The sequence below is a fragment of the Trematomus bernacchii genome, unplaced genomic scaffold (assembly GCF_902827165.1).
Source record: "Trematomus bernacchii unplaced genomic scaffold, fTreBer1.1, whole genome shotgun sequence".
Classification (NCBI taxonomy): Eukaryota; Metazoa; Chordata; class Actinopteri; order Perciformes; family Nototheniidae; genus Trematomus; species Trematomus bernacchii.
The window spans coordinates 956,717-983,104 of record NW_022987698.1 but is presented as its reverse complement, the minus strand read 5'-3'; the positions used below and the strand labels follow the sequence as shown (position 1 = coordinate 983,104).

The 26,388-nt window shown below is 40.7% G+C and overlaps 1 protein-coding gene across 1 annotated transcript in view; it reads right to left on the bottom strand.

Annotated features, from left to right (window-relative positions):
- kaznb (kazrin, periplakin interacting protein b) overlaps positions 1-21,184 on the bottom strand; it is a 96,326-nt gene extending 75,142 nt beyond the window's left edge. The window contains exons 1-2 of the mRNA XM_034139128.1: positions 21,109-21,184; positions 4,512-4,669 (exon numbers count right to left, since the gene is read on the bottom strand). Of these exons, the coding sequence (XP_033995019.1) occupies positions 4,512-4,669; positions 21,109-21,184 (234 nt within the window). The remainder of the gene's footprint in view (positions 1-4,511; positions 4,670-21,108) is intronic.
- Positions 21,185-26,388: the final 5,204 nt, after the last annotated feature.

Here is a 26,388-nt window from a genome sequence, read left to right as displayed (position 1 = left end):
TTATTATTCAAGTGAATGGCCGCCATTTTGGATTCTAGTATCCAGTTCTTATAAAACATCTCTAAGGAAGGAAAACATTGAATTTAATTACAAAATATCACAGCTATCCATGTGGTAGATAAACCGCTGGTGGCACTAGATGTAAAGTCGGGGGTTACCAGATATTGTATTTATTTATCATCTGCCTGAAGTGGATATCTGCACACAGTTAAAAATAAATTCATCCAATATTTGTTTAGATGTTTTAACTATTTATTTAAAGTCAGAGTCTTCTTCTTACCCTGGGAGAGTAGATCAAATCATGACAAAAGGACACTTTTCTGTGCAGTTTTAAAGACCTATGATGAGCATGTCTCCCCTGTCATGCCGTCATCTGGCCACCATTGTCACCCCGCTGACTCCTTCGACCTAATGCAGTGCAGCGTTCCACTACATCAATTCACAGCTTCCACACCCTCTGAAATGCATTTGATTAGTCACCACAGCACAGCAACGGGGACATAAATAATTCATCTGTGCAAATGACAAATGAGGCAATCAATCCTGGGACAGCATTCAAAGAGAAACTATTCAAATCCCCTCTAAATTCATTTTCTGTCTTTTTGTAGTTGTGGAAATTTGAATGCTGAATTCCCCAGATTATGTTTCCACCCTGATTTCCACAAACTACACCATTTTGTTTCAGAAAACGTTTTCCAATTAAAGACATAACTCACTATAGTGCCTTTGATAGTTTTCTCCGACCAGCAGTACAAGTCTCATCACACCCAGCTGCACTAAATGCTGGACATCAGAGCCTGAACTGCACAGGGAACAGCCGGCTCTTTGAAACAGGACATTAAAGAATGAATAGAAGATAAGGAGGGCTGGTCTAATTTCATATTCCATCTGACAGCAGATACACTTTCCATTAATGCAAAACCCTTTTGGATGAGCTGAGCTCCTCTGTGTGGGATGAGATCACACTTTACTCTGACCTGTGAGACTCAGAGAACAAAGAAATCTGATGTATAATCTGGCCACAATTATTCTGTCCGTCCATTTTAGCCTGAGTGATGATAGGGAGCCTGACAGCTCAATCACAGAGAAGGCAAATTAGGTACAAAGACAAGTACAAATACATCCAAATCTAGTATCAACTACAATGATTGAATATGAATGACTTCAAAACACATTATGTCTGGTTAACATTAGCTTCCAACCTTTACAAGCAAAGTTAAGTTAAAAATAACAAAACCCTCTGAACCTGTATCTATACCAACAAGAAAAAGGCTACATTTATACTGTATGTGTTTGGTGCTGAAAATGTACAATTAACATATTGTTGAGATACTGAATGAAGTTAAAGTTTAAGTGGCAGTTGAGTTATAATTACTGAAAGAGGTTGACACGGCATTTAAATGGAAGGTCTAAAAGAAGCAGAAATGTCGGCCTAAGTGTGTGAGTGCCGAGTGAAGTGGAAACAACCTTTAAATACAAAGACAAAATAGGTGTTTCTGCACGCTCTCACAGACGCAAGTCACAGATACAGAAGAGATTTCTGACGCCTTGATCAGGAGGCAACATTCATTCTCTGGGCCTTCCAAAATGATAAAAATGAGGGCAAACACTGCAACAGCAAAATGTGACAGCACTAGGGTTAATGAAGGTGAGGTTTTGGAACCAAAAAAAAGCGATCTGTTATGGTCAGAGAAACAGAATAAATGTATTTGTATGTATATTTAGAAATATTAAAGATATATACAACAGCAAAATGTTTACATTGAGCTGTTAAGGAATTTCCATTATTGGGCTGCTACTGTAGTTATCTCTTCAACAGGCAACTATATCCTTACCTCCAACCATGGAGGTATGACACAATGTTTGTGAACAGCACTCATGTGGTAGAAAACATCAACTCAAGATCAACATTGGGAAAAGCTGCCAAATCCATGAGACTCTGTGGAGCACACACAATATCAAGCAACAAACATATTGCTATAGCAGCTGTCAGTCCTGTTGTCAGAGCAACAGGCCCCCATCCGACAGAAGCCTCCATCTTGCACTCCTTTGAAGGAAAACACTTGAAGAACATGTAAAGGTGGTGGATGTACCGTCTGACACAAACAAGGCCAAAAGGCAGAGAACTCTGTCATGCTGACGTGTCTGAGCACTTCACTTAACTCTGAACTGCCGGCAAACTTTTTTTTTGTCTTGGGAAGATAATCGGCACTCTATCCACGGCAGAGGTTCCCGCTCATCCATCACCTCCCAATGCTGTGTTCCTGACTAACAGGAAAAGACTGACTGCGGGCTAACAATCTTTCACTCCAGCCTACATACGACTGGACTGAGGAGAAAGCATTGGCCTTTTGCTGAATTACCTTCCCTTTAATCAATGACACCACGTCTGAGAAAATGTCTCCAGGAAAGTGGCGGGGGGGACTTTGTATCCATCATGCACGTCCGCCATGTTGCTAATAGATGACCTAAATGCATCACTGTGTCAAGAATCATCTGACATTCATCAAGATGTAGAAGGGATATAAATAAAAGGACAAATGAGAGCAACACTATAAACATGAGTTATCATCTCATCTGAAGCAGAGCAGAGAGACGAATAGATTTGAATATATATTTTTAAAGATAACTAAAAGACACATGCTTTTTACCCTTAAGACAAAGAGTGCATCAATCACCTACATTCAGGTTATTTGACAGAAACAAATCTCACATTGAGTTTGAGGATTGACTGAGGAAAAACGCTGCTTTCACTTGTTCATAAAATTACTGATGAGGATGCCAACGTTTTCCCAAAGACGTAAAACCATAGAAATCAGCAAATGTTTGGCAGGTTTGTGTTCTCAGTATTATTGTTGTTTTAACAGACCAAAAGTACCAACATACAGTGGAGGAAATATGTATTTGATCCCTTGCAGATTTCGTAAGTTTGCCCAAATGAACAGTCTATAACAGGGGTGTCCAAACTACGGCCCGGGGGCCAAATGTGGCCCACGGACCATTTTGAATCAGCCCTCAGCAAATTATAATAAAAAAAGTATAATGGAATATGGCCCACAAATGAAACTTGTGCTTGTGTTATATTGTACTTCTTAAATATAAATGTAAACATATATTACACAGTAGTATTCATTTGTTAATAAGACCACTTTTCAAATCAATTCAGTCAATTCAAGTTGGAAACATTTTCTAACATATCTTAGTTAATAAGAAAAAAGTCCAATGACTTATTTACATAACAAGCTTGAAATACACCCTTCCTATTTCTCCTTATTATAATCAATCTGAGGCTTCTGTTTTAAGGGATGAGCTGCCAACACTCACAAGCATCATTTACCTACATTTGATTTTGCTAACTTATAACTGAACTCATGAGGTAATATACCTCTAGTGCAGGGGTCGGCAACCTTTTTGATATGAAGTGCCATTCTAAAAAAATGTTTTTATCAGCGTGCCGACAGGGGGGGGGGGGTGTTGAAGAGCTCGACGAAAACACTCGTGAAAAGTGATGTTTAAAACTCAGTTAATGGGGCTCATTCACTGGCGCTTCCACAAACAACAACCAACATAATTGTTACATTCAAATGAAGTAGCCTATATTATTCAAGTTTACATTAACTTTGGATAATAACACGGGAGAAATGAGCGGAAGCGCTCTCTTTTCCTCTCTCCCCCTCTCTCTCTCTCCTGACAGCCTGTCAGTATCTCATGCAGCTCACTGATCCAGTAATGAGTGACAGTGAAGAATAAATATATTTATAACTAGTTCCAAAGGTAGATAAACTAGCTAAGTGTGTTAGGTCTAACTCTTGTGTGTTCTGCTCCGCTCACCGGTCCGTCACAGCGGGTGGAGCTGCAGGATTTCTGCTTCACACACGTTGCATACCGCTATTTTATTGTCTTTTTCGGACACCTTAAAATACTGCCAGACTGGTGAAGCGATTTTGGCGAGCTTGTTTTGCCACACACAGAGAAAAGTGTCATGTATGTTACGTCTCGCGATCGGCCTTTTTAAAGAGAGTGGGGCTGCGTTGCGTGCATGGCTTCCTTCTGCAGGTAACGGGGAGACGCGCTCTGGCGGCGGTCTCGTTCAGGATCCGAAAATAAAATAAATATTTTGTACACTTATTCCACTTATTCCTAGTGTGCCACTGGTTACGGTGCCGCGTGCCATTGGTGGCACGCGTGCCAGGGGTTGCCGACCCCTGCTCTAGTGAGTGGCCCAGCCCTTCGTATATTTTTCTGTATGTGGCCCTCGGTGAAAAAAGTTAATTTTAATGGTAGGTTTATTTGAACAGTGAGAGTAAGAATATCAAAAAGAAAATCCAGAAATGTGCATTATATATATAAAAGATAAAAATTGATTTGCATTTAGCTGTGCATAATAAGTATTTGATTCCCAGTGTTGAAGTGATTGTGCTTATCGCAAACGTTTCATTGTAATTCAGGGATCAACATGCTGTGTATTCAACCGTGTCGGTATATCTCAAATTAGAGGGCAGAGGCTGTACCTGAGCGTCCATTAGCAGGTGTCTCATCAGAGTCATGGACTTCCTCAAGGTGTCCCTCTCTCCCGGCATGAAGGACTCGTCCTCATGAGCCAGGCTGCAGGGTCTGGTCACCATGAACTGAGCAATCTGGTCGTTCAGGCTGTTGAGAGACTGCACCGCTGCAATGGAGGAGAAGGACAGTTGTAAAACCACAAATGCTAAGACACAGGAACACAGTATTAATGACAGTCGATCTATTTGTTCCTCTAATGCCATGTGGACCGAGGAGCTCCAAAGTTTGCTTCATCTCTCTCTAGCGGGACTTCCTTCATCAGCGGCCTCAGTGGAGCAGCCTTCATTGTTCTCCTCTTTAGAATAATCCCTCTTTTGGACATTGGGCATCATTAGCCTCAATCCATTACCAAGACACAGTAACTCGGACTAATTCATTATACTGTATAATCCATTTTGGTATGGAGAGAGTCCCAGTGCTAAGGTCTATTGTGTTGGGTTTGTTCAGAGGCTACAGCGACACAATGAGGAGCTCAGAAGTCTCTTTGGTCACAGCCTGTTGGTGATCAAGTACAACAAATTAAAACAAGCCATCGTGGGGGACATTTTGTAAGAGACGTATTAACAAATAGAGTAACGAACATACATAAGAGAGTCACTGCTAATGCTGCAGCTGTCAGTTATTTAGATGCACAATTATTTATTGGATTTTCTTTTCAATTGAAAACAAGCAACTGTCTGATACAGTTATAATAACTCAACACATACAGCCCAACAGATACGTTTATAATAATTATTTTAGATCCACAATTGATTAGTGATTGATTGATTGAATAAAACCTCCATGTTGTTAACTCCCTGAGAGCATGATCACTACTGCAGAAGTAGCTTGCTTAAAGATAGGTGTGACGAGAAGTAGTTACTTGCAGGTAGATTATATATATGTCTTCAGTTGTTGATGGTATAAATCAGGAAATGAAAGCATCAAATCCTCTTTATTGTGAAACAAAAATCAGCAAATATTTGGCAGGTTTGTGTTCTCAGTATTATTGTTGTTTTAGTAGACCAACATAAGTCACCACAGGGAGAGCGTGTTTGGAAGAGGACACTTGCTTCAAGTCAAGCATCACTCTGTTGCTCTCTCACAAACAGACACTAAGAGGCTAAGAGGTCAATTTGAGGCGAGAGTGACGGAGAGACCGAGGCGATGTGACTCACTGACATCATTCAAGGTCGGCTTTTCAGCAGAATGATCAAAGATTTATGGCAACACCTTTCAGTGCCTCTCTTGAACTGCAGCAGCATGCAGAAAGAGGCATGTTTACGAGCAGACTGGGCCCCGCCGCAGGCAGCGCGGCATACATCAAATCAAGGCAGGGTGTGTCGATGGGGGGGAAATAAAATGTTTACAACGGAAGGACGCCGATTGGATTGTAATTTCGCATTCAACATTTACAAGGTGTACCTCTCTGCTCCCAAAGACGGCCAAACACAGATAATGGCACGTTGCAGCTGCTGGAAATGACATGCTGTCAAACTGTGAGAACAGACACACCTCCTCTCATCTCCACTTTCAATTTGTACTGAATGCATTCTGTCACACACTGTGATACATCATGGACATCGTGAGTGGGTTTCTATGATAAAAAAGATACTTTGACTGCCCTGAATGTGTCAACATACAGTACACCACAATCAAAATTCAACAGCTTCATCTCCAAAGAAAAAGCACCACTTGATGCTTAGTTTGTTGAACCCTTTACAAAAACAGATTGCTTCTAACTCGTGACATTACAACCAATACTCAATCTCCAGGCTGCTGACATGACTGATAAGGGTTAGACAGCGTTTCAGCCATGAAAATACATCTGCACATATTTAACACTACCATTTTCACGTTTATTAATATGCTTCTGGTAGAGCAAACCAGATGAGGCGTCAGCGTTGAGATGATTCTCTGCTGAGAATATGTAAGTGAGGAAACATGTATGTTTTCACATCGCTGGTCACATACACAGTGTATAGTATTCAAAATGGCCGGTCGAAGCTGACCTTATGTGAACTGAGAGATAACTATTCCCTTTAACACTCTGGAGTCCAGGTTCATTTTGGTTGATTGATGGCAATCATCCATGCATTCATTCTCTACAGGATATATAAATGAAGCAATGTTATACTGTATGTTGTATGATTGTCTAAAATGTCTCTATCACTGAGTCTTTCATGGATTTCCCACAATGTTTCATGATTTTAATTCTTTCTTAAACCTTTTCTGATGTATAAAAATACTTCATCATCAGATTTCTTCTTTATCTTTTATGTAAAATGTACAATACTTTAAATCAGAGGGATATTGTGTTTTTGTGAAGCGGCCTCCCACACACAGGTGCTGCTGGTGACTGTGAGATGTGGACAGCTCATTACAATATTCACCCACAGGAGCAAAACAACATCAACAATGAACTCTAATGAGGCATGTTGGGGTTTTGTCAGACTCCACAGTACTTGTGAAAGGAGAATATAATGTGCATATAAAAAAAGAAAAATCAGCTCACTCTAAATGCAATCCCTCCTTGGGGAAAAATATCAGTTCCAGTTTCTGTATATGATTGTTTTTAATTTGCGAAATCGTTCAAAATATGAACAAGGGAGGGCTTATGTTTATATTCAGATGCAGTGGAATAGAGTAAAATATATTCAAATGAGCTCAGTCAGCTGTCCCACCAGGAAGTGTGATGAGAGAAAATATTAAAAAGACTCTTTTGCTTCTGCCACGCTTTGGGGACCGACTGTTACAGCCGAAGAGTCACAGCAGCCAGAAATCTTCTGCCAAAGCAATTTCAGGAAGCTCCAAGAACTTCACACTTTGGGCCCGAAAGACCCAGAGTGAGATAAAAGGGTGAGGAAATCTGTGAGAATCTGAGGCAATCCCAAGAGAAAGAGAGTGAGGCTACATTTCAATTACAATGATGGCAGATAAATACACAACACAATCTTGTTAAGGGACAAAAGTCTGCAGTGAACCTAAACCAGCGCAGTAACTCCACAGGGAACGTTCCTTTTGAGGCTTTTGAAAACATGCCGCTGTAAACCGCAACGTTTGTTCAAATGCTGAGATTTGGACGGATCAATTATAGCTTAGCGAAGTTTGCTTTGCATAAAAATAAGTGAATCTCTCTGCGTGTCTGACAGCATCAACATAGGCCTGTAATTTTGCTGTTTGCCTCATTGTTCCGCACTATCTGCAGCAGGGCCCAACACCCGCTGATGCTTTACACGATGCAATTCCCCAGAGAAATTGGACACTTTTCCCCAAAGGAATACCACTCTATCCTGTGCATTACAAGTGTGTTACAGCATGTTCCACAAACCTTTTTCTATCTTTATGTCCGGCATACTACACATTTCACTCCAATGTCACGCTTCCACACTTCCTCAAAATGCATTTAATCTTATCCCTCTGGCTGGTGTCGACTAATTTCCGACGCAAAGCAGATGGAAGCGCTTGTGTGCGAAGAGCTTTGTCCACCTTTATTGGCAAATCTGGGAATATGTGAACATGGGAGTGCATCATTGTGACAGTGGCTTTAAAGAGATTGACCCCCCGTGAAAAAACAAACGACACGGCTCTGGGTTTGTTTGTGTCGTCGTGTTCCCCCAGACTGAGAATTGGAGAAATCACAGAATCTGCCCAAAACAATCAGACAGGCAGGATCTGAGGCAGACTGCCAGTCGTCTCTCCTCGGTCCCCTGCGAGTGAGAGGATCTCTCGAGGAACCATGTATTTCTCATTTCCACAGTCAACACAACGCAATAGGCATGTTTCGGCTTGTTGAGATACTCAACTGTATCTGGTCGGATAAGTTCTTCATCCAGACACTTCCAACCCCAACTCAATCCAGGCAGTTCCTGGGAGTAATACCTCACACGCCTATTGTGAATATTTTGAAGCCGGTTTTAGTGCATGTAAGCAAGCGGAATACAGATGTAAGTACAATAGGCTTTTGGTTGCATTTGTGTTGCCAATAGTACAGCTGCTAAGTCAATAAGCTAAAAGCTGTTTTGAGGCTGTAGGGAAGAAATGTGCACATAATGTTAGGTAACATGCTAATATCAGTGATAATAAGCACATGTCTTGCAGCTGTAATGTTTAAGATTGGTGCGTTCAAAAGCCCATACTACCAGAGTGTTTAGTGTTCCAGATAAATTATCAAGTGTGTCCCAATAAATAGTAAATACATATATAGTCAAATGCAGTATGCCAAAAATATCAGGATGTCCTACTGCAACCTTTTGCGACTATTCTGACCCACAACCTCCTGCACAGCAGATTTATGAGCAGAGCAAGAGGGTCAAAGTTCAAGGTGCAATGTTATGACAAAGTAGTATGTCTCAATTGATTGCACACTGCATGCGACAGTAGATTTACATTCTTTCTAAGGGCAGCTGCATTATGAAAAGATGTCTGAGATTTGGAATGCAGCACATCAATGTCCATACCTAATTTCATCCTAATCTATCCAATAGCTGTTGTGATATTGCCAATTAAACCATAAATGATATCCCATACTGGCACAAGAAGAACACTTAAAAGATCTCTACAGTCATTAGGATTCATCCCAAGGGGACCAACAATGTTTGTACACATCTTACATACATGATTCCTTATCAGACGTGACCTCTATTCATGTATACTATGTGTTGTAAAGAGATATAAGCCGTGTTTCTGTGAATATGACACACATCCAGATGTTGTAATAGCCAGTACAACAGGAGTACCTTATCTTATCTGCAAATAAAATAATGCTTGAAAAACATTTTTATTGTAGTTTTTCAATAACCAGTGTAAACACGTAAATATATGTTTACTGTAAGTTTCAACAGCCATTTCTATTTCAATAGAGACATCTTTTCAACTATGAAGTAATTGAACCTGGTTTCTATGGAAGAGTGAATTGACTTTTTATGCTAATGAGACAGCTGCTTAAAATAATTACCTACTTTGCCAAACAGGTTATTTATTTTTCATTTCTACTATTCAGTTTATGAACAAGTGAAAGATGTTAAAGGTAAGAAAGTAAGGATGTTGACAGCGGACTGCAGGGCAGGAAAGTTTCTGCTCTCCCCGCAGATCCTCTGCACTGCAGCTTCAGCAAGAGACGGAAAATCTAAATTCAAAATAAAAAGAGAGCGGTGAAACCTTCCTTACTTTGTTCATACATCCCAAAACTGATTTTGTCAGCCAAATCTATTTCAAACTAACCTTCCTGTCTCGTCTGTCAACAAATTAACACACAGAAATGTATTTTCAAGATTAAAAATGCTAAATCATACTAATAATAATTAAAACAAAACAAGGGAAAACGTTTGATTATTGAAGTACAAAGTCATTTTAAACCACCATAGGATAATCTGTAGCTTGCTAATATTACAGACAGTAGCTTGTTGACAATAAACACAAACAGATGAAGAGCAAGATGATGAAGATGATATGATAAAAATCTCCTCTCGTGAATGTTAGGTGGCGAAAAGTATTTTGACACATTAAAGGTGGGGTAGGTAATTTTGGAGAAACCAGCTCGAGTGCGTAGAATTTGAAAATACACAGAGGGAAAAAATCTGCCACTTCCTTACAGAGCCCCTCCTCCAACACACACAAACGCGCACATGACCAATGAGGGCACGAGATAAGTTTGTGCACAGATGGAAGGCTGACAGGCAGGTAGGCCATCCAGTTATTTTAGCCGGGCCGGCTAAGATGATTGGTCGTGCTTTTTACAGTATTACGGCTTCCACAGATGACACTTTTTTATGGATTTGTTGCTATATATATTCATTGCTATCGGGATGTTAAGAGCATTCCATGGAATATAACAAAAAGTGTATCTCGAGCCGGTTTCTCAAACTTACCTACCCCACCTTTAAATGACACCCATATGTTATTCTGAATATCTCATAGAGGATCTTTAAACCTCACTGCAGAGTTTATGTTCCCATTGAGCCACAATGAGCAGTCATTAGGCCGGACACTGACTACATTTCCTATAATGCAACTAAATAGCATCATTCACTGGACCTCACTGCCCTGCCATCTGCTACCTTTTTTAATCCTTTTAACTGCAGTTTGTAATGAAGGCTTTTTGTTCAAACTTCAAAGTCTCTAAGCCAAAACTGAGACGACAAAGTGAGGGTTATTTGTATTTAGCCTTAAAAAAGCTTCTCCGTAGCTTTAGATTATACAAAGGTTTGCATTTATGTAGATTTCAGCTTCTGACTAACAGATCAAACACTTCTCTCAAGTTTTCAACAGCCTGCCACAATATCCTTCAAGGTATATTTGCACAATCTGTGATATACATTTCTCTTTCACCTGTTCAAGAAACAGTTATCTGAAGTAAATCCCTTTAAGAAACATTGGGATGTAGAGAGCTGCATCTCACTCTGTCAACCCGCTCTGCATCAGAGCATGGAGCTCCAGTGTGGAGACAGAAACTGCAGGAGGGATTTCATTTTGCCCACAGCAACATTGCCACCACCTGGTAGCTTTGATTCATGCTGCAACCGCATGAAACGAACATGTACCTCTCTCAGATGTCTCACAGACTGGGGCTCACACAGCTGCCAGTGAAGGGGTGACAAAGATGGCTAAATACCCTTTTGTAACATCTACCACTGCCTTCACCGAGTCAGGTTGACGCTGATGACGATGACCTACAAGAAAAATGTACGCTAGAGGGGGTAGGACCAGAAACGTTTTTTTAAGCTTCTTCTTGCCCCTGTTGAACATGACAGAGACTATTTGAGATTTTTTTTTTTTTTTTTTTTTTTTTTGTACTTTGTTAAAATTATTATTATAAGTAAAATAAATATATACATTATTATTATTATTATTATTATTATTATTATTATTATTATTGTTGTACGTTTTGTTTCTGACATGTTCAATAAATTGACCAAATAAAAAAGAGTACATTCTGATCTCCCCAAAACCGGTTTGTTATACGCAATTAAAATGTTGGTTTTTAACAGTCCAGAGAAAAAAGAGGGTTTACATAACCTTCTTATAACTTTGATCAGTGTGCCACCTAGTGAGAAGTACAAGAGATCAGTACAGAGCGATCTAGGTTTCCCTTTCTTCCTTTGACTCAAAGACTTTAGAAAAACAAATCTCAGGAGGGTCGATGAAGCTAAACATAAAAGCCTCCGATGGCCCTTTGATAATCTGCCTCAGGCCTCCTCTTCAACACCTAATGAAACCACTCCGAGAGGATTGTGGCTCTCACGGAAATTATTCCACTCACGCAGGTAATCCATTCACAGATATAAGGAGTTACTCTGTATCTCTGCATCAGGTGTAATGGTTGGTGTAATTGAAACAAAAAGAGCAACTAACTGTCAGCTTTTACAAAAAGGCCAGGAGTCAGGAGATTGTTTGAATAATTAAGATGGATTGCCAGGGTTAAAGGTTAATTCATGTTATTATCAATTATAGGATTTTACAATAGCTTGATACAATTATTGAACAGTAGCAGTTCTTTGAGCGAAGGAATGATAGTAATCCTTAAACAAATGTATCAATGTATGAGGAAAGAAAAATCCACAATAAGGTTGTCTCAGGTTATGTGCAATAATCTACTCCTTCATCAGTTTGTTACATTGTTTCCCTAAAATGACTTTGATAAGAACAGGCGTAAAAAACAAGTCTCAATGGGTAATAAGTGTAGGTGGAGATATTTAGCATTAGTGACAGCAGCAGGGAAAGACAGACGTGAGCATTTGCATTCTTTTCAATCAAATCTATTGTTGGAGAGAAACTGAAGCCTTCTCCTCTCATACAATAACTCACACTCTGAATCACCAGCAGATTGCTTGATTCTGTTCTAGCTTTGCTGCAAAAACCCAACACAATGTCACAGTGTCTACATTTAGCTGGAATATGAAATATACAACTGGACCCAGGAAGGCAAAGGTGCATCACTAATACTGTGGCTGCCATCAGCAACCACAAAGCATGGAAACGAGCTTCAGGAGAAACTTTGAAGATGCCACTGACAGACAGCAGAGAAGAGATGTCCCTGCATCAGCTGAGATAAGGAGGGGAAATAAGGGTCCTCTCCTCTCCTCACTGAGCCGAGGTAAACACAGCTTGTTAGAGCAGACCTGTGTGAGCTCAAACATGACATTTCAAAATCCGGAGGCTGCTCGCTGAAGTGCCTTTCGAGAGCCGGGGCAACAAGCGACACTGGTGACAAGGCTGCAGCCAATTAGGACTGTTTGTGAGCGAGTGTGTGAACCTGTCTTTCAGGAAGGATGAAAGTGGGTCAGAGCCGCAGCGTATCTTTTGTACCGGAGCACAACGGCAGGTAACACACAACTCACAGACTTCAAATGAGACAGATGGGGATTAAACAGCTGAACTTCAAATCTGCTCTAATATGGGGTGACAGCTCTGAATCCATTATTATTATCAACCACTTTGATGCTCAAAATTCATATTCGGAGCAAGTTTCTGATAGTAGATGAGCCACACTGAGTTCAGGCTGCGGGTATTACCGTTATCATTCATTCATTTCTGTGCAGGTAAACAAACTGTGCGAGTTCAAAGGCGCATCAACTCAACATATTAGCAAGTGAGACATTACCGTGTGGAAAAAACGGTTGCCTCCATATTTTGTGAGCTTTTTTCCAGAGAGGAGAGAGTGGAGCTCTGTTTAATGATGGCAAGCGTGTCTCTGCAGGTTCACGTCAGCGGAGGACAGCTCAGAGCTGTGATGCAAAAACCACCTGACATCATTGCATGTAGGATGTGGTTGTGAAATAGGAAGGGGGCCTCTGTCTCTCTGATGTTAACTCTAATCTAGGTCTCTGATCTCAGCTCTGTCCACATGCTTGGTACTACTCGCACACAAGGGTAGACAACATACCACGAGACGTGAAGGAGAAAGGATTTTATCCTTGCATTAACTAAATCCATGGAGCAAGTTGTGCTATAAAGGTCAGCTATTTTAGGATGCATTCATTTTTCGTATCTGAATACCTTTGGGTTTTGGACCGTTGGTCGGGGGAAACAAACTATTTCCCTGTTTTCTGGTATTTTGAATATCTTTAATATGTAACAGTTAGCAGATTTAACCATCAACTAACTGGCTCATAGTGGAAAAGCACTTCAGCAAATGATAAAGTGGGGAGTGGGAAAGGAAAATAAACAAAACATCATAGTAAAGAGCATAAGCATGTATTACTTTCCAAAAAGAATTGACATATGCACAAGCAAATTAGGAGCAGATGAAGCCTAGTTAGTTATCTTGTAGCTTCTAAAACTTCACTTATCAAGATCCTCACTGCCATGCCTAATGACTATAAAAGATGATTTTCATTTAATATATTTGTTCTACCTTCATTTGTAATGCCATAGTCTTCAGGAGAGATGTTGCTTTTTGTGGCCTGTATAGACTGGCTTCTTAGCATACTATCAAAACTATTCTGGTATTCTGGTGGTAGGTGCTGCAATACATTAAGAGGTTATACTGAAAATGGTCCACTCGTGAGTTTGAATGCTTTGCATCAGTGTCATATGGAAGCAATAGGTATTCAACAAGCTTAAAGAGGCCTCCTCACAGTGCTGCACACAAATGTAGGATTCACCCGAGACATTTATAGGAGCATTAAGTGTTTGACATTGGACCTCAGTGAGGCGTGGGCTCTGGTGACTCTGGTGTCAGTAACAAATCCCACAAGAAAACTAGCAGCAGTTGTTGTCTGACAAACTAGTGACTTTATACCCGCATTAAGGCGTATTACCGGGGGGCATGAATACAAAGCAGGCATTGAGCCTGATCAATCTGTGGTGGTTTCCTGGTTCCTTAAAACACATAGACACAAAAACAGACACACACACACACACACACACACAGACATTTCAAAATGTTCTTGTAAACTCAATCCTGCAGAATTATGGACTCTCTTCAGTGTGTTTCACAATGAGCCTTTTCTTATGAAGAGCCGTTTATCACAAGCCCGGCTTGATTTGATGCCTTTGTGATGCATCAACTTGAATTCAATTCAGCTCCTCTCTGACATGCACACTCTGTACACATCTTAAGAGACTCTTGGCATTAAGTATATGCCTTCCTTTGTGGTATAAATTGGTAGCACGTACAGTCAAGCTTCTCAACTTGCAAGCATCAGATTTATAGAGCGTAGGTTCAAACATTGCTTTGCTCATTAGCTTTGACACTGTCAAAACAACATTGAACTTTTAGATAGCAAACGCGTCATGCTCCTTTTCAGCTATAACAAATAGAAAACCTTTCAGGAACCTTTTTCTTCTTTCCTATTGCTAATGGAAATGAATTCTAAGTGAAAATAAATGCTTCCATTGTTGTTAGTATTTTCTGGTCATACGCAGGCAGTCAATCCAACTCTCATTCTCTTAATGTAACATTGACGTGCACACAGTGTGCACTGTCACTCCCATCCGTGCACGGCGTGCCCTGCATGTTAAGGAGAAGCACCCGGGAGAATAGGCTATATTTCATCACCACAGGAGCGCCCACACTAACTACTAATGCAAATGTATACTGACTCAGAGCACAGCAGATTCTCCTCAGGATTGCTTTCTGCATCACAGTGTGTAGTGCAGTGAGGGATGGAAAGTGGGATGTCTGATGAATAGAGGATATTATTTACAATCACACTGAGCAGTATAACAAAGCTTACATTTTTCAGCTCAGGTAACCTATGTTAGCTGCAATAAGAAAACTGTTTTGCAGATAAGACTTGAAAAATGTATTTCATACAATTGTTAGTTCTCTTCAATTTGTGTGTTGACGGTTATCTTGTCCTAGCCTCCCTCTCCTCCTTCCCCCCCTTCCCCTCCTCTCTCTGTCTACTCAGTGGTGTATTGTAGCAGATTAACACTGGTGATTGGGAAACAGCTCAGCATGTGTCTGCAGAGGGCTGAGCTGTGTAACTAAGGGGTTTGTGGCAGGCAGAGAGGCAAATAGAGGCCAGCAGTACTGGGCACGGTGAGGCAGATTTGCCGAGTCAGCAGACACTCAGGCAGAGGGTTCAATGACGCAGGAAACACGGCGGGCACGTGGGCTGCAGACTGGAAGCTGCTCTTTGAATTCATTAAGAACATCTTTCATCAGGGCAAACTGTGTTTTGTCTTTCCGTGCTGCAGCTGATTGACAAAGAAAGTGTGTTTTTACACTGGTACTTAAACATACACCACACTTACTTCATTCACACAACATTACACAAACCCCCAGGGATACACACTTGTAAGCATAGAGATGCCAAGATGAGCAGGATTAGCCAGACTGTAAAAGATGATGTCGTTTATGCCTTTAAAAATCTCCTGCCGCTCAGGACTATACCCAGCAGATCGAGCAGTGACAAATTTAGCCGCTTTAAAGTGGTGGAGATGAGTGACTATTAAATCCGGGAGATGTGTTCGCTGAGCGCACAGTGTTCAGCTTATGTGCATCCACTTCAAATTGTGCAATAACCTCACTTTTGTATGAGTGTGTGTGTCAGAGAGAGATAGAGAAAGAAAGAGCGGGAGATTAAGAGGAAGAGGAGGAGCAACAGTTCAAAGTGCGGGAATTACTAGAATCCTTTGAAACAATGCAGCAATGTATGAAATGCCTCAGAAATAGCAAAGCACTTCGCCTTCAATAAATCCGGGAGACACAATAAAGCACTTTGAGTTTGGGGGACTGCTGCAGCAACACATTGCCTTTTGTGAAACACTCAGTGAAGTATTATGTTGTGCCCCCTGTTCAGAAATGTTACATACATTATTACAGTATGCAGTATTTGACCAAAACAGTAATGCGCTTAAGCTCCAGCACAGACATTTATTGGACCTTGCCTTGTCTTTCTCGCCAATTATCTTTTTGTAACTTTGTTCTAAAATTCCCCTTTGATAATAAAAGGTTGACCATCTTCACCTTGTTTTCTGAACCTAGTGTTCACTTTCATGGTTCACAGATATAAATGAATGGGGAGGGAACACTATGATTAATACACTATACAATTTAAACCACCCTCCCTTCATGTGTGCTTATTATTTCTGACGGTTGAAAATAATTATTAATGCAAGTATATAAGACATGCATCAGAAAGAAAGAAAGGAAGTGGTAGCAGTCCGTTCCTGAGGGTTGCTTCCCTTCCCGATGTGTTGGATTTTCCACGCCATAAAACCCAGTCAGAGTCTGTTAGGAGCTCCATCATGCAGCACATGTTGCATCATATTCCTCTAGCCAAGTACCTGTCTTCTTGTCACGCTGTGAGTAACAGCTCAGGAGTTCATGAAGCTCAACGCAATACACTTTCTACTGTCAGTGAGGAGACTTGTGTCAGTCAAGAAGTCTGTCGAAGAACAAGCACGTCGAGTCTGAGAGAAAACACCAAACTAATGCAGTCAGCTTACTCCCATCGGTTTATTGATCACCCCGAGGGAAAGTGTGCTAATGAAGATACATATGATCCCCTGCCATTAAGAACTAGAGGAGCGTTTGTAACTAAATACATATAATTAAAACTCAATCAAATGTAGCACGCTGCTACACATCAAACAGCTCCTACATGTATTTAACCAACATGGAATATAACTTGAACAGATACTCACAGCAGCTTTTGTAGACTTACAGAATCAGTTTAACTGACCCGAAACTGTCGTAGTGAGTCAGGGGGAGCTGACTGACGACCGACGGGGTCTGCCACTCTCAGCTCTACTGGGGTTCTTTAATGCAATATGGAGATTAGAGGAAGTGATTTTCAGTGCTGCTGGAGATACCCAGAGACAGGGATCAATAATGTAAGTAAGCATACATAAACCATTGAGGCATTGACTGGGCCAATTGAGCATCGGTCGCATATCTTTTTCTTTTTTTTATGTATTTTATTGGGCTTCTACCAAGAGTGGAAGTTTAATACATTTGGCCAAAATGATGTTAGCTCTTATTAGATTAGATTCAGTAGACACCTGCACTGAAAAAATGACTCAATTAAAGAAGCCCTTTAAAGAGCCTTACTCCCTCCGAATCAAATACTATTAGGTTTGATAGCCGGCAGCCAGGGAGTCTAATAGTGACAAGCACATTGGCCGAAAGCCAACACCTTGACCTCCCTGAGCAGAGACACTAAGATGGCTCGACACGAGAGGGAGAATGGAGATATTCAGAGTTTAAGCCTTTCTCTGTAGACCTCACTGCGGACAACCTCACACTGCACCCGATCCTCACATCACTTTGGTTCAGTGGAGCAGAAAGGTGACTGAGACAGGATATGGTCATCTGGGCAAGAAGGAGCCCAGTCTGAGCATGCAGAGATTTGTGCAAACGCAGTGCAAATTAAGCTTTTTTTTCATGGAGCTTCTAGCCAGTATAAACATTTTCTTTGCTGCAGTTGGTTTAGGGGCAAGAAGTAGGACAAAATGTTAGTCAAACTAAAAGCAAAGATAAAGAGGAGGGAATTCTACCAGGGATGAAGAGGAAACAAAAAGAAAGTCAAGATGTAGTTAATAATGCATGGAGTTCTCAGAAACAGCAGCTTTACTTGCCATTCGCCCGGGGAAAAATGATAGAAGAGGCAAAGATCCACTAAGGCAAAAAAGGCTGTTTGGACCAAAGGACTCTCTTGCTTTAGATTTGCTTAATATATGTGTCCATGTAAGAATTAGTCTTAGCACTTATATGGCTACCCACAGGGAAATAATGTTTTATCTCTAAATGGCTGCAAATCATAGAACACATCTATAGTTTCAAGATGCTGCTGTGTTTGTTTACAAAAAGCTCTTTGTTTTCATCAAAACATATTCTCATTTTTTTTTGCAAACCAATGTCACTCACTTAGAATAACATCTCAGATAAATGCATCAAAACACAACAGCAGCCTAACTGGAACTGTGATTTGCATATCTGTTAGATTTGTTCCTCTTGCTTGTGAATGCGTTCTGACAGCCAAGCCGTTCCATGTGGCCCAATCAAACAGAATCTGCATGAGGCAGATATTGTACACACATCACATCACACTTTCATGTGGCCTTTCATAAAAGAAGAAATAGACACAGTGATCTGAGTGAAAACAGACACTGTATGAATATTTTAGAAATAAGTTATTTTGTTTTAAGAGGAAACTCAATCTAGTTTTTTTATCTAATATTATTTAGACTTACGTTTGACTTCATCACTGAATAGTTAATACAATATACCAGTTGTAAACCCCAACATACGGTTGGATGCATGATAAGTTCTGAGGGTCCGAAAAACAAATTAACAAACACATTTCTTACTGTAAAAAAACTGAATACTAAGATGTTTTCAAAGATGCAGTTGCTGTTGCTGTTAAATGCAAATAATGATACATGTGTTTCTATTATTTATCACAGAACAAAATGATAGAAAGACCTGTCTGTGTACAACACAAACTGCACCCTTTCAAAATGATACAGAACAAAACCAAACAATATAACGTTTATGTAGGGCGGATTTAAGCAGTGTTGTTTTGTTCTGCATTAGTTTGAGCTAAGTTTACCTAATAAAGTGGCACCTAAGTGTAGTTGATCTTAAGTATAGTATAATCTATTTATTCTCCTGTGTACAGAGGTATTTCAGAATTGTATTTTAAAGGCTAGACAGACTCAGCTAGTCAGCCATGATGGGATTTGATAAGCATCTTCAACCCTGCCACACCCTCCTATTGTTTTACCTCTCTTGTATACTGTGATGCCCTCTAGATAAACTGACCATACATAAAGCCCTGTACGGCATGCTTTTAGATTAATACAAGGCCAGTATATTTGAAAATCACGACTAATACGTTTGACTTTCCAGCGTCTGAATACAAATTATTTACACATTAATTCTGCCAGGGCGGCCCTCAACATCAAATACAGATCAGCAGCACGCCAAAAGCACTCAGTTAGCAAAGCACAATATCCATTAGGGGGCGTGCAACCCTTATACAGTAATGTGTCCTTATCAACACTGGATTAAGCCAACATAAACATTCAAACTAACTGCATTATTTATCAAAAAGGGTGCAAATAGGAGGAAAGGAACATCAGCAAAGACAACAACAATCCACTGCGCAGGATACTCTTGTTCATCCTCTTAAATACCTCTACGCATCAAATGTGAATAATAAATCCAAAAAAGATGAAATCCTGCACCACTGATTATTAAGAAACACGTGTGAAAGTTGAATGCATTTTTCCAGCTCAGGATATGACTGACGTGTTTCCATATTTAGCAACACAAAGCGCTGTCTTGGCTGGGTTCTTTTTGATGACACACACTTTGAAACTGCACTCAGACACTTCTCTCTGCAGGTGGTAATGAAGGGAAACACAGGGAAATAAAACCGATGTGGCAAAGCCAATGTATGGGATGCAATTCTAAAGGCAGTTATATTTTGATGTCTGCCCTGGGCTCGCCTCATTAGCCATCATAACACTGTGCGAGAACTCCCTTTGCATTTATGGCCGAGCATAGGCATCAAAGGCATTGACTAAGTTCTCACAGCACGACTCGGGAGCGATACCAGGCCAGATGAGGGAGGAGGCACCAGACACTTTCATTCTGGAAGCAAGTCAATCACTGCTCCGCTTTCCTACCCAGGGAAATATGTATTCTGACCATGTGCATTACATAATAAGATATCAGTCGAAGTATGCTTCATTTGCAGCGCTCCAAGGTTGTGTTCAATGTTCCTGCGGCTCTGACAATCTTGATAGATTCAGTTTTCAATAATTCAGCTATCAGCCTGAGCTCTGAGAGTAGCTCTGATAGTGTCTCTGCCTGTCAGACTCAACCTCGCTAATACCGTGCACCTGCATTATAAATACATTTCAGCTAGCATCTGTCATACTGTTTATACAACTGACAGTAAAACAATCTGGATTTGCCACTTTCGAATTCAATGAAATTGGTAAATGACATGCAGTGTTCTTTGCTAACAAACCTTTAAAACTGTAAACACAATGTTACGGCCCACCCTCTACTCCGCGGTAGTGGCACACGACAACAAATACAACACAATACAGCATTTCTGATTTATCTTTCTGCATCAAGTCCTAAAAAGTGCACCCTTTATCACAATGCGACCCTTAGCCAAGCTTAGCCACAGCCCCAAGTTCAACCTAAAGAACATCTGAAAAGACATGCCTTTGTAGCTCCCCCCTTAAAATAAAATAGTTGCCTGCACAAGTTCATGTATCCAACCTTTTTCTCAGCAACTTCCAAGCCAACAGAAACATCAACAACAATCACAATAGAAATAAATAATAATGTCTTCTTTCCCTATACACAAGCATGCACATCTTCCCACGAATAACCCAGTTTTTCTGTTTTACCCCCAAATAAACTCTGTTTTGTCGCAGTAGCAACAGACCAGAGAGATTTAAGCTATGATCCTCTTATCTTCTTTTGTACCTTCAAAAGACGTTTGTTGCACCTCAGTATCAGCTAAATTAAACTGGCAATAAGATTGGATCAGGAAGAAATGCTGAGGGTGGAGATCAGTTCCGCTGACATGCGGGACACGCAGCAGTCTAATGATTTGTCAGGAGGCACGAGGTGTAATTGCGGCTACTCACTGGCGTGCATGAGCTGTCCCTGGCGTCCAAACACCTGGGAGAAGGTGGCATGGCTGCAGGTGAGGGTGTCCTCCATGGCTGTCCCACTGGCACACGCTGAGGAGAGAGGAGGGGGATAAAGGAAGGTCAGCAACACTGCGTCACATCAAGACGGAAAAAGAGCAGAGGATGAGGGAGGAGAAAGAAGAGGGAGAAGAGGGGGGTGGGGCTCGCCTTCAGTTGTAGAAGCTGGTGTGTGATCTCTGGTGATGACTGCTTTCCTCTGGACCCGTCCTGCTGCTGCTGCTGCTGCTGCTGGGGAGCCAAATACAGCCCCTCGCTGCTCACACCAATATGAGCAGAATTGCTCGCCGCACAGATAATGGGAGGGGGTGTGCCTGCCTGCGTGTCAGCATGTAAGTGTGTGTGCGCAACAGAAAGTTCTCTGAATGTGTGCCTGTGAGAGCATTTTGGTGTGTGTGTGTGTGTGTGTGTGTGTGTGTGTGGTGTGTGTGTGTGTGTGTGTGTGTGTGTGTGTGTGTGTGTGTGTGTGTGTGTGTGTGTGTGTGTGTGTGTGTGTGTGTGTGTGTGTGTGTGTGTGTGTGTGTGTGTGTGTGTGTGTGTGTGTGTGTGTGTGTGTGAGGGAGAGTAATGTAGTAGCGCAGGCAGCTGGGCTGTAGGCACAGTTTCTGATCTTGTGCTTCGTCTGTGCAGGCTGACAGTCCTCTACGGCTCCAGACAGGCTGGGTTGAAGGGGAAGAGCAAAGAAGAGGGGAAGACAGGGGTGAGCACAGTGACTATGGAAGGTAAAAGCCAATCGTCCCTCCTCCCCCCTCACTCTGAGTGTGAGTACACAGCAGCGTTTGTGCTCTGGGAGCAGGACAGGACTGTTGTTTTCTGGTAGGTGTTACTATGCCCCCTTTTCTCTCCTCCCTCTCTTCAGCCCTCATTTGCAGAGCCTCAGCAGTAACATCTCTCTCTGCCTCTCCTGTTCTCCCTCAGATATCTTACTCTCTCCACCCCACCCCATGCAAATCCCCTCGATCCATCTTAAGGCTCGGGCCGCTGCTGGGAAACAGATTCTAGCAAACTCGAGTGCTTCATCTTCCCCCTGTGCTGAGGGGGAAAAAGGAGGATGAGAAAGTGGAGAGGTTGAATAGAAAGGGAAAAGTAGGGCTGGTAGTACAGCTGGTGGTTTCCAGAGGCTTCGTCTTGAAAAGGAATTGTATAAAACTGCTGAGTATAAAATAAGAATTAGCTCATACTCAACAGAAAAACAACTCTTGTAAACTGCTACTTGTCTTGCTATGTACCTTAATAGCCCCAGTGAAGCAGTAAAAAAAAAGAGACATACTGGCATGTGTGAAAAAAACTCCACACGGTGCAGCTAAGCGACACACCAAGGTGTAATAAAGGATTAACAGTGACATGAGATCAAATGAGCACATCCTAAAATACCCTCCCAGGCCTTGGAGGCACAGTTAGTTATATTGTACCCATTGTGCAGCGGTTGGCATGGAGACCTCTTCTACAGACAAAACTCCAACATGTTAGTATCACACTAAAGTCATTGCTGCACTGTCTAGTCTCTCTGCAGTGGGTAAACTTGAGTTAAACAGACAATTTCCTACCTAGCAACAACAACAAAAAACTTTGTCAGGAAGCCCATTGTGATAAAGCCATCTCTCACACCACTGCCCTGCAAGGCGAGCACATCAGGGACTCGACCGCAGCACTCACGTCCTCGCATCACATCCTCCTGTTTTGAAAGGAAATGGCAGGAGACTGGGCGGATGGCTCGGGTATTTGGCTGACTTAAGCAGGTGGTTCTGCAGGTGAGAAGATAACAGCAATACAGGAAAACCATACCCCCTATGTATTGACAGCATAAACGCAAAAATAACTGACATTGATGTGTTTCACAATGTCCAAAGCAGTTAAAAAAAGAGCATGACGTTGAATACAAACATGAAAAAGCAGAATGCTAAGGTCAAACTGAAGCCAAATTTAACAAGGAGAAGACTTCACTTTCAAGTCTGAGAGATGAATGCCCAACAGAATGAATCTCCTCTCCGTCTTCATTAGCTTTAATGACATTCTCTTTGAACAGGAAGTAGAGGCAGAATTAGGTTTTTTTGGAGGCTGTATATTGTCATGTATGAGTAGCTGTCTCTCCCTCCGACTCTGTCTCCCATCACTGGCGGCTATCTTTCTGTAGAAGACAAATAACTTAAATAATTTAAAGCCACTGATCAAGTATGATCAAGATGCCTTTTTCAAATATATATTTTGTTGTAATAAAATAAAACACTAGCTTATTTTCGAGGTGATAAATCGATTAGTTGATAGACAGAAACAATTATGAGGCATCCATTTTCAATAAATGTGTGAATAATTAAGATAATTTGCAGACCACAATGTCTCCAAAGAATCCAGTTTCTTCAACTGTTTTACATTTGTTGAGTTTTGGTCGGACAAAGCAAGGTAAACAAATTAATTTCACAATTTTTTTATATTGATCGACATAACAATCAGCAGATTAAGAAGATAAAAAGAACAATTGAAAATAATCTATTATAAATTATATTGCACTAAGGCTAAATATCCTGTGGCATAAGGGACTTAATGTAATCAAATTAGAAAACAAATTAGCACTGTAAACATTACAGCAGCGTGTCACCATGTTAGCTGTTGTTAGCATTTAGCTCAACACACACTGTTGTGTCTCAGTACAGAGCTGCATGCATGACTGTAAACCGTCATGTTTAGAGACGTCAACTGGGTTTTAATGTTTCATTTAACTTCAGGAGTCACTTACCCCTCCGGACTGTCATTTATTTTCAACCTGCTGCATTAAAAAGTCAAGATGAAAACCAGGTGACACCCCTGTTGGTGGGTGGGGTTGCAGGTTCAGCAGCACTATATGCTGACCCACCTCACCGATCAGTGAGAGACCCCGGATGTAGCCTATAGTGAGACAAATGCACAAAACCAGAGAGAAAAAAAGCCCTGCTCTTTAACCTGGTGTTGAGTCACTCTTCATGAAGAACAGGTATTTTCCCAACTTGTAGTTAATAGTAGTTGATCCAGCTATTTAACATTTTTAGGTGCATTAGGTTTTCAGTAAACAATATCTTGATAATCAGAAATAAAGTGATTCGCAAAATACAGTGTTGTAATGTAATATTTACTCAAGAACAGTAGCCTATGTATGTATGTAATGCAGGTAGGCTACCGAGTAGCCTACTTTGACATAATGCTACTTTAAACTTTTACTTCACTACATTTTGAATACAATATTGTACCTACTCCACTACATTTATTTGACATAAAGTTAGTTACTTTGCAGATTTAGGTTATTAATACAAAATATAAATCAACACACATTATTATATTATTATAGGTTAAGCCTCGCAGTTGTGTATAAAGTAATTCAAATAAACCCCAACTTTACCAAGTGCAACAATGAAGTGATGAACACATTAATGCACCAATCATTTAAAAATATCTGGTGCTCAAAATGGCCATTTTGCATAACACATCCTTTTACTTTTGCTAATTAAAGTATATTCTTGTGCTAATATATTTTCTACTTAAGTACAATTTTGAATGCAGGAACTAGTATTTTTACACTGTAGTATTGCTACTGTTACTTAAGTAAATAATCTGAGTACTTCTTCCACCTCTGGTGATGTCAAATTATGCTGGGAAAAATTGTGTTAGTGCATACCAGCCCTACTTGAGTGTATTTTCACAAATACATGCTTGTCCTAAACCGTCTGTGTGAGGTAATTGAGCCTCTACTACGCTTTAAATCTGCCTCTCTGGGGTGTCATAGTTTATTTAGTCAAGCCAGGCACAGAGCTGCATGGAATTGCATTTTTATGAATAGGGCTGAAGCCCCGTACACAGCAATCAAGAGAGAGTGCTGTGTATTTCACCCTGACAGCATGAGTATGGTGCAGCACTCTTCCAAATGCCCAGCCCTCCACACACACAGCTCAACACCCATAAACTACATCCAGCCATAAACCAAACCATCATGGCACTGAGGCAAATAAACACGTCTCCCCATCCCACTGAATAAAGAAAAATCCGGCCTGTGGATCACATCCAACATAGATATTGCATTAAATCCATAACCCCATCCATCAACATGATAACCTCACGTGAAGATCCAGGCCAAAAGACATCCCATCTCTGAATTTGTTCCCGATGACAGAGGCACATTCCTGATACACATTCTGTCCGCTGAGCTTGATAAGTTCATTAATGTAGGGGAGTGTGATGGATGGGTCTGGACAAAAATAATCTCAGCAGATGCACATATGCCAGATGAGACCCTGAAAGGTATTCACGAATGCAACATCAGAGATTTTGATATGTTTTGGTCTTCTATCCTGGTTATAAAAACACTTGCAATACTAGGTTGTGTTCCAGAAACAAACAGTATATTTCTAAATGTATTATTTTGTAAGGGAAAAGGTTTATTTTAAAAGCTGAAAAGGTGCATCTCATGAATATTGATCAATTCAGGAGCTTTCTCCAACATAACTTTATTTGGATTTATTTCATTAAAAAAAAGAATTCTGGCATTAATTAATAATTTACTTCTAATAGTTAATTTTCATTTTTTTCACATATTAGTGTAATTGTGTTATAAAGTAAGATAAGAGTTCCGTATTTTTTTATCCAGTACATTTCTTATTTGTTTAAAGCAAAATCGGATGCACTTTTCGATATGTGGCTTTACAGGTTGGATGTTAATAGGTTTTCTGTGGTTAATTTTATTGTGCTTTTTCTCTGAATTACAAACATTTAATCTGCTGCTGCCATAATAAGGATTGTGTGCACAACACACCATGTTAGTCCTATTGTGATTTATGGCAGTGGCCAATAAGAAACCAAGATAAAGCAATAAACCTAAGTTGTTTTACTACTATGATGGGAGAGAGCCAGGCATATAATTACACTAAAACTCAAAGTAGCACAATGTTTCGATAAAGGCTGCTCCTTTATATATTATATTTTCATATTTTTGAAAGATAATATCTGTGGATGACAAAATACACCTGCCGATTTGCTGCTTTTTCCCTTTACACAAGTGAAGCTACACAGCAGATGTAAGAATTTAACGTACTGCACGACTCACATATCAACCTCAAGTGCACTGCTCCCAAAATAGATACAGATCTTGCAGCAACTAGCAAGCTGACGATGGCCAGCAGCTCGCCAACCTGCAGCGTAAAGGCAATGACTTAAATTCAGATTTGTTTAACCACTAAGTTATATCGCATCGCA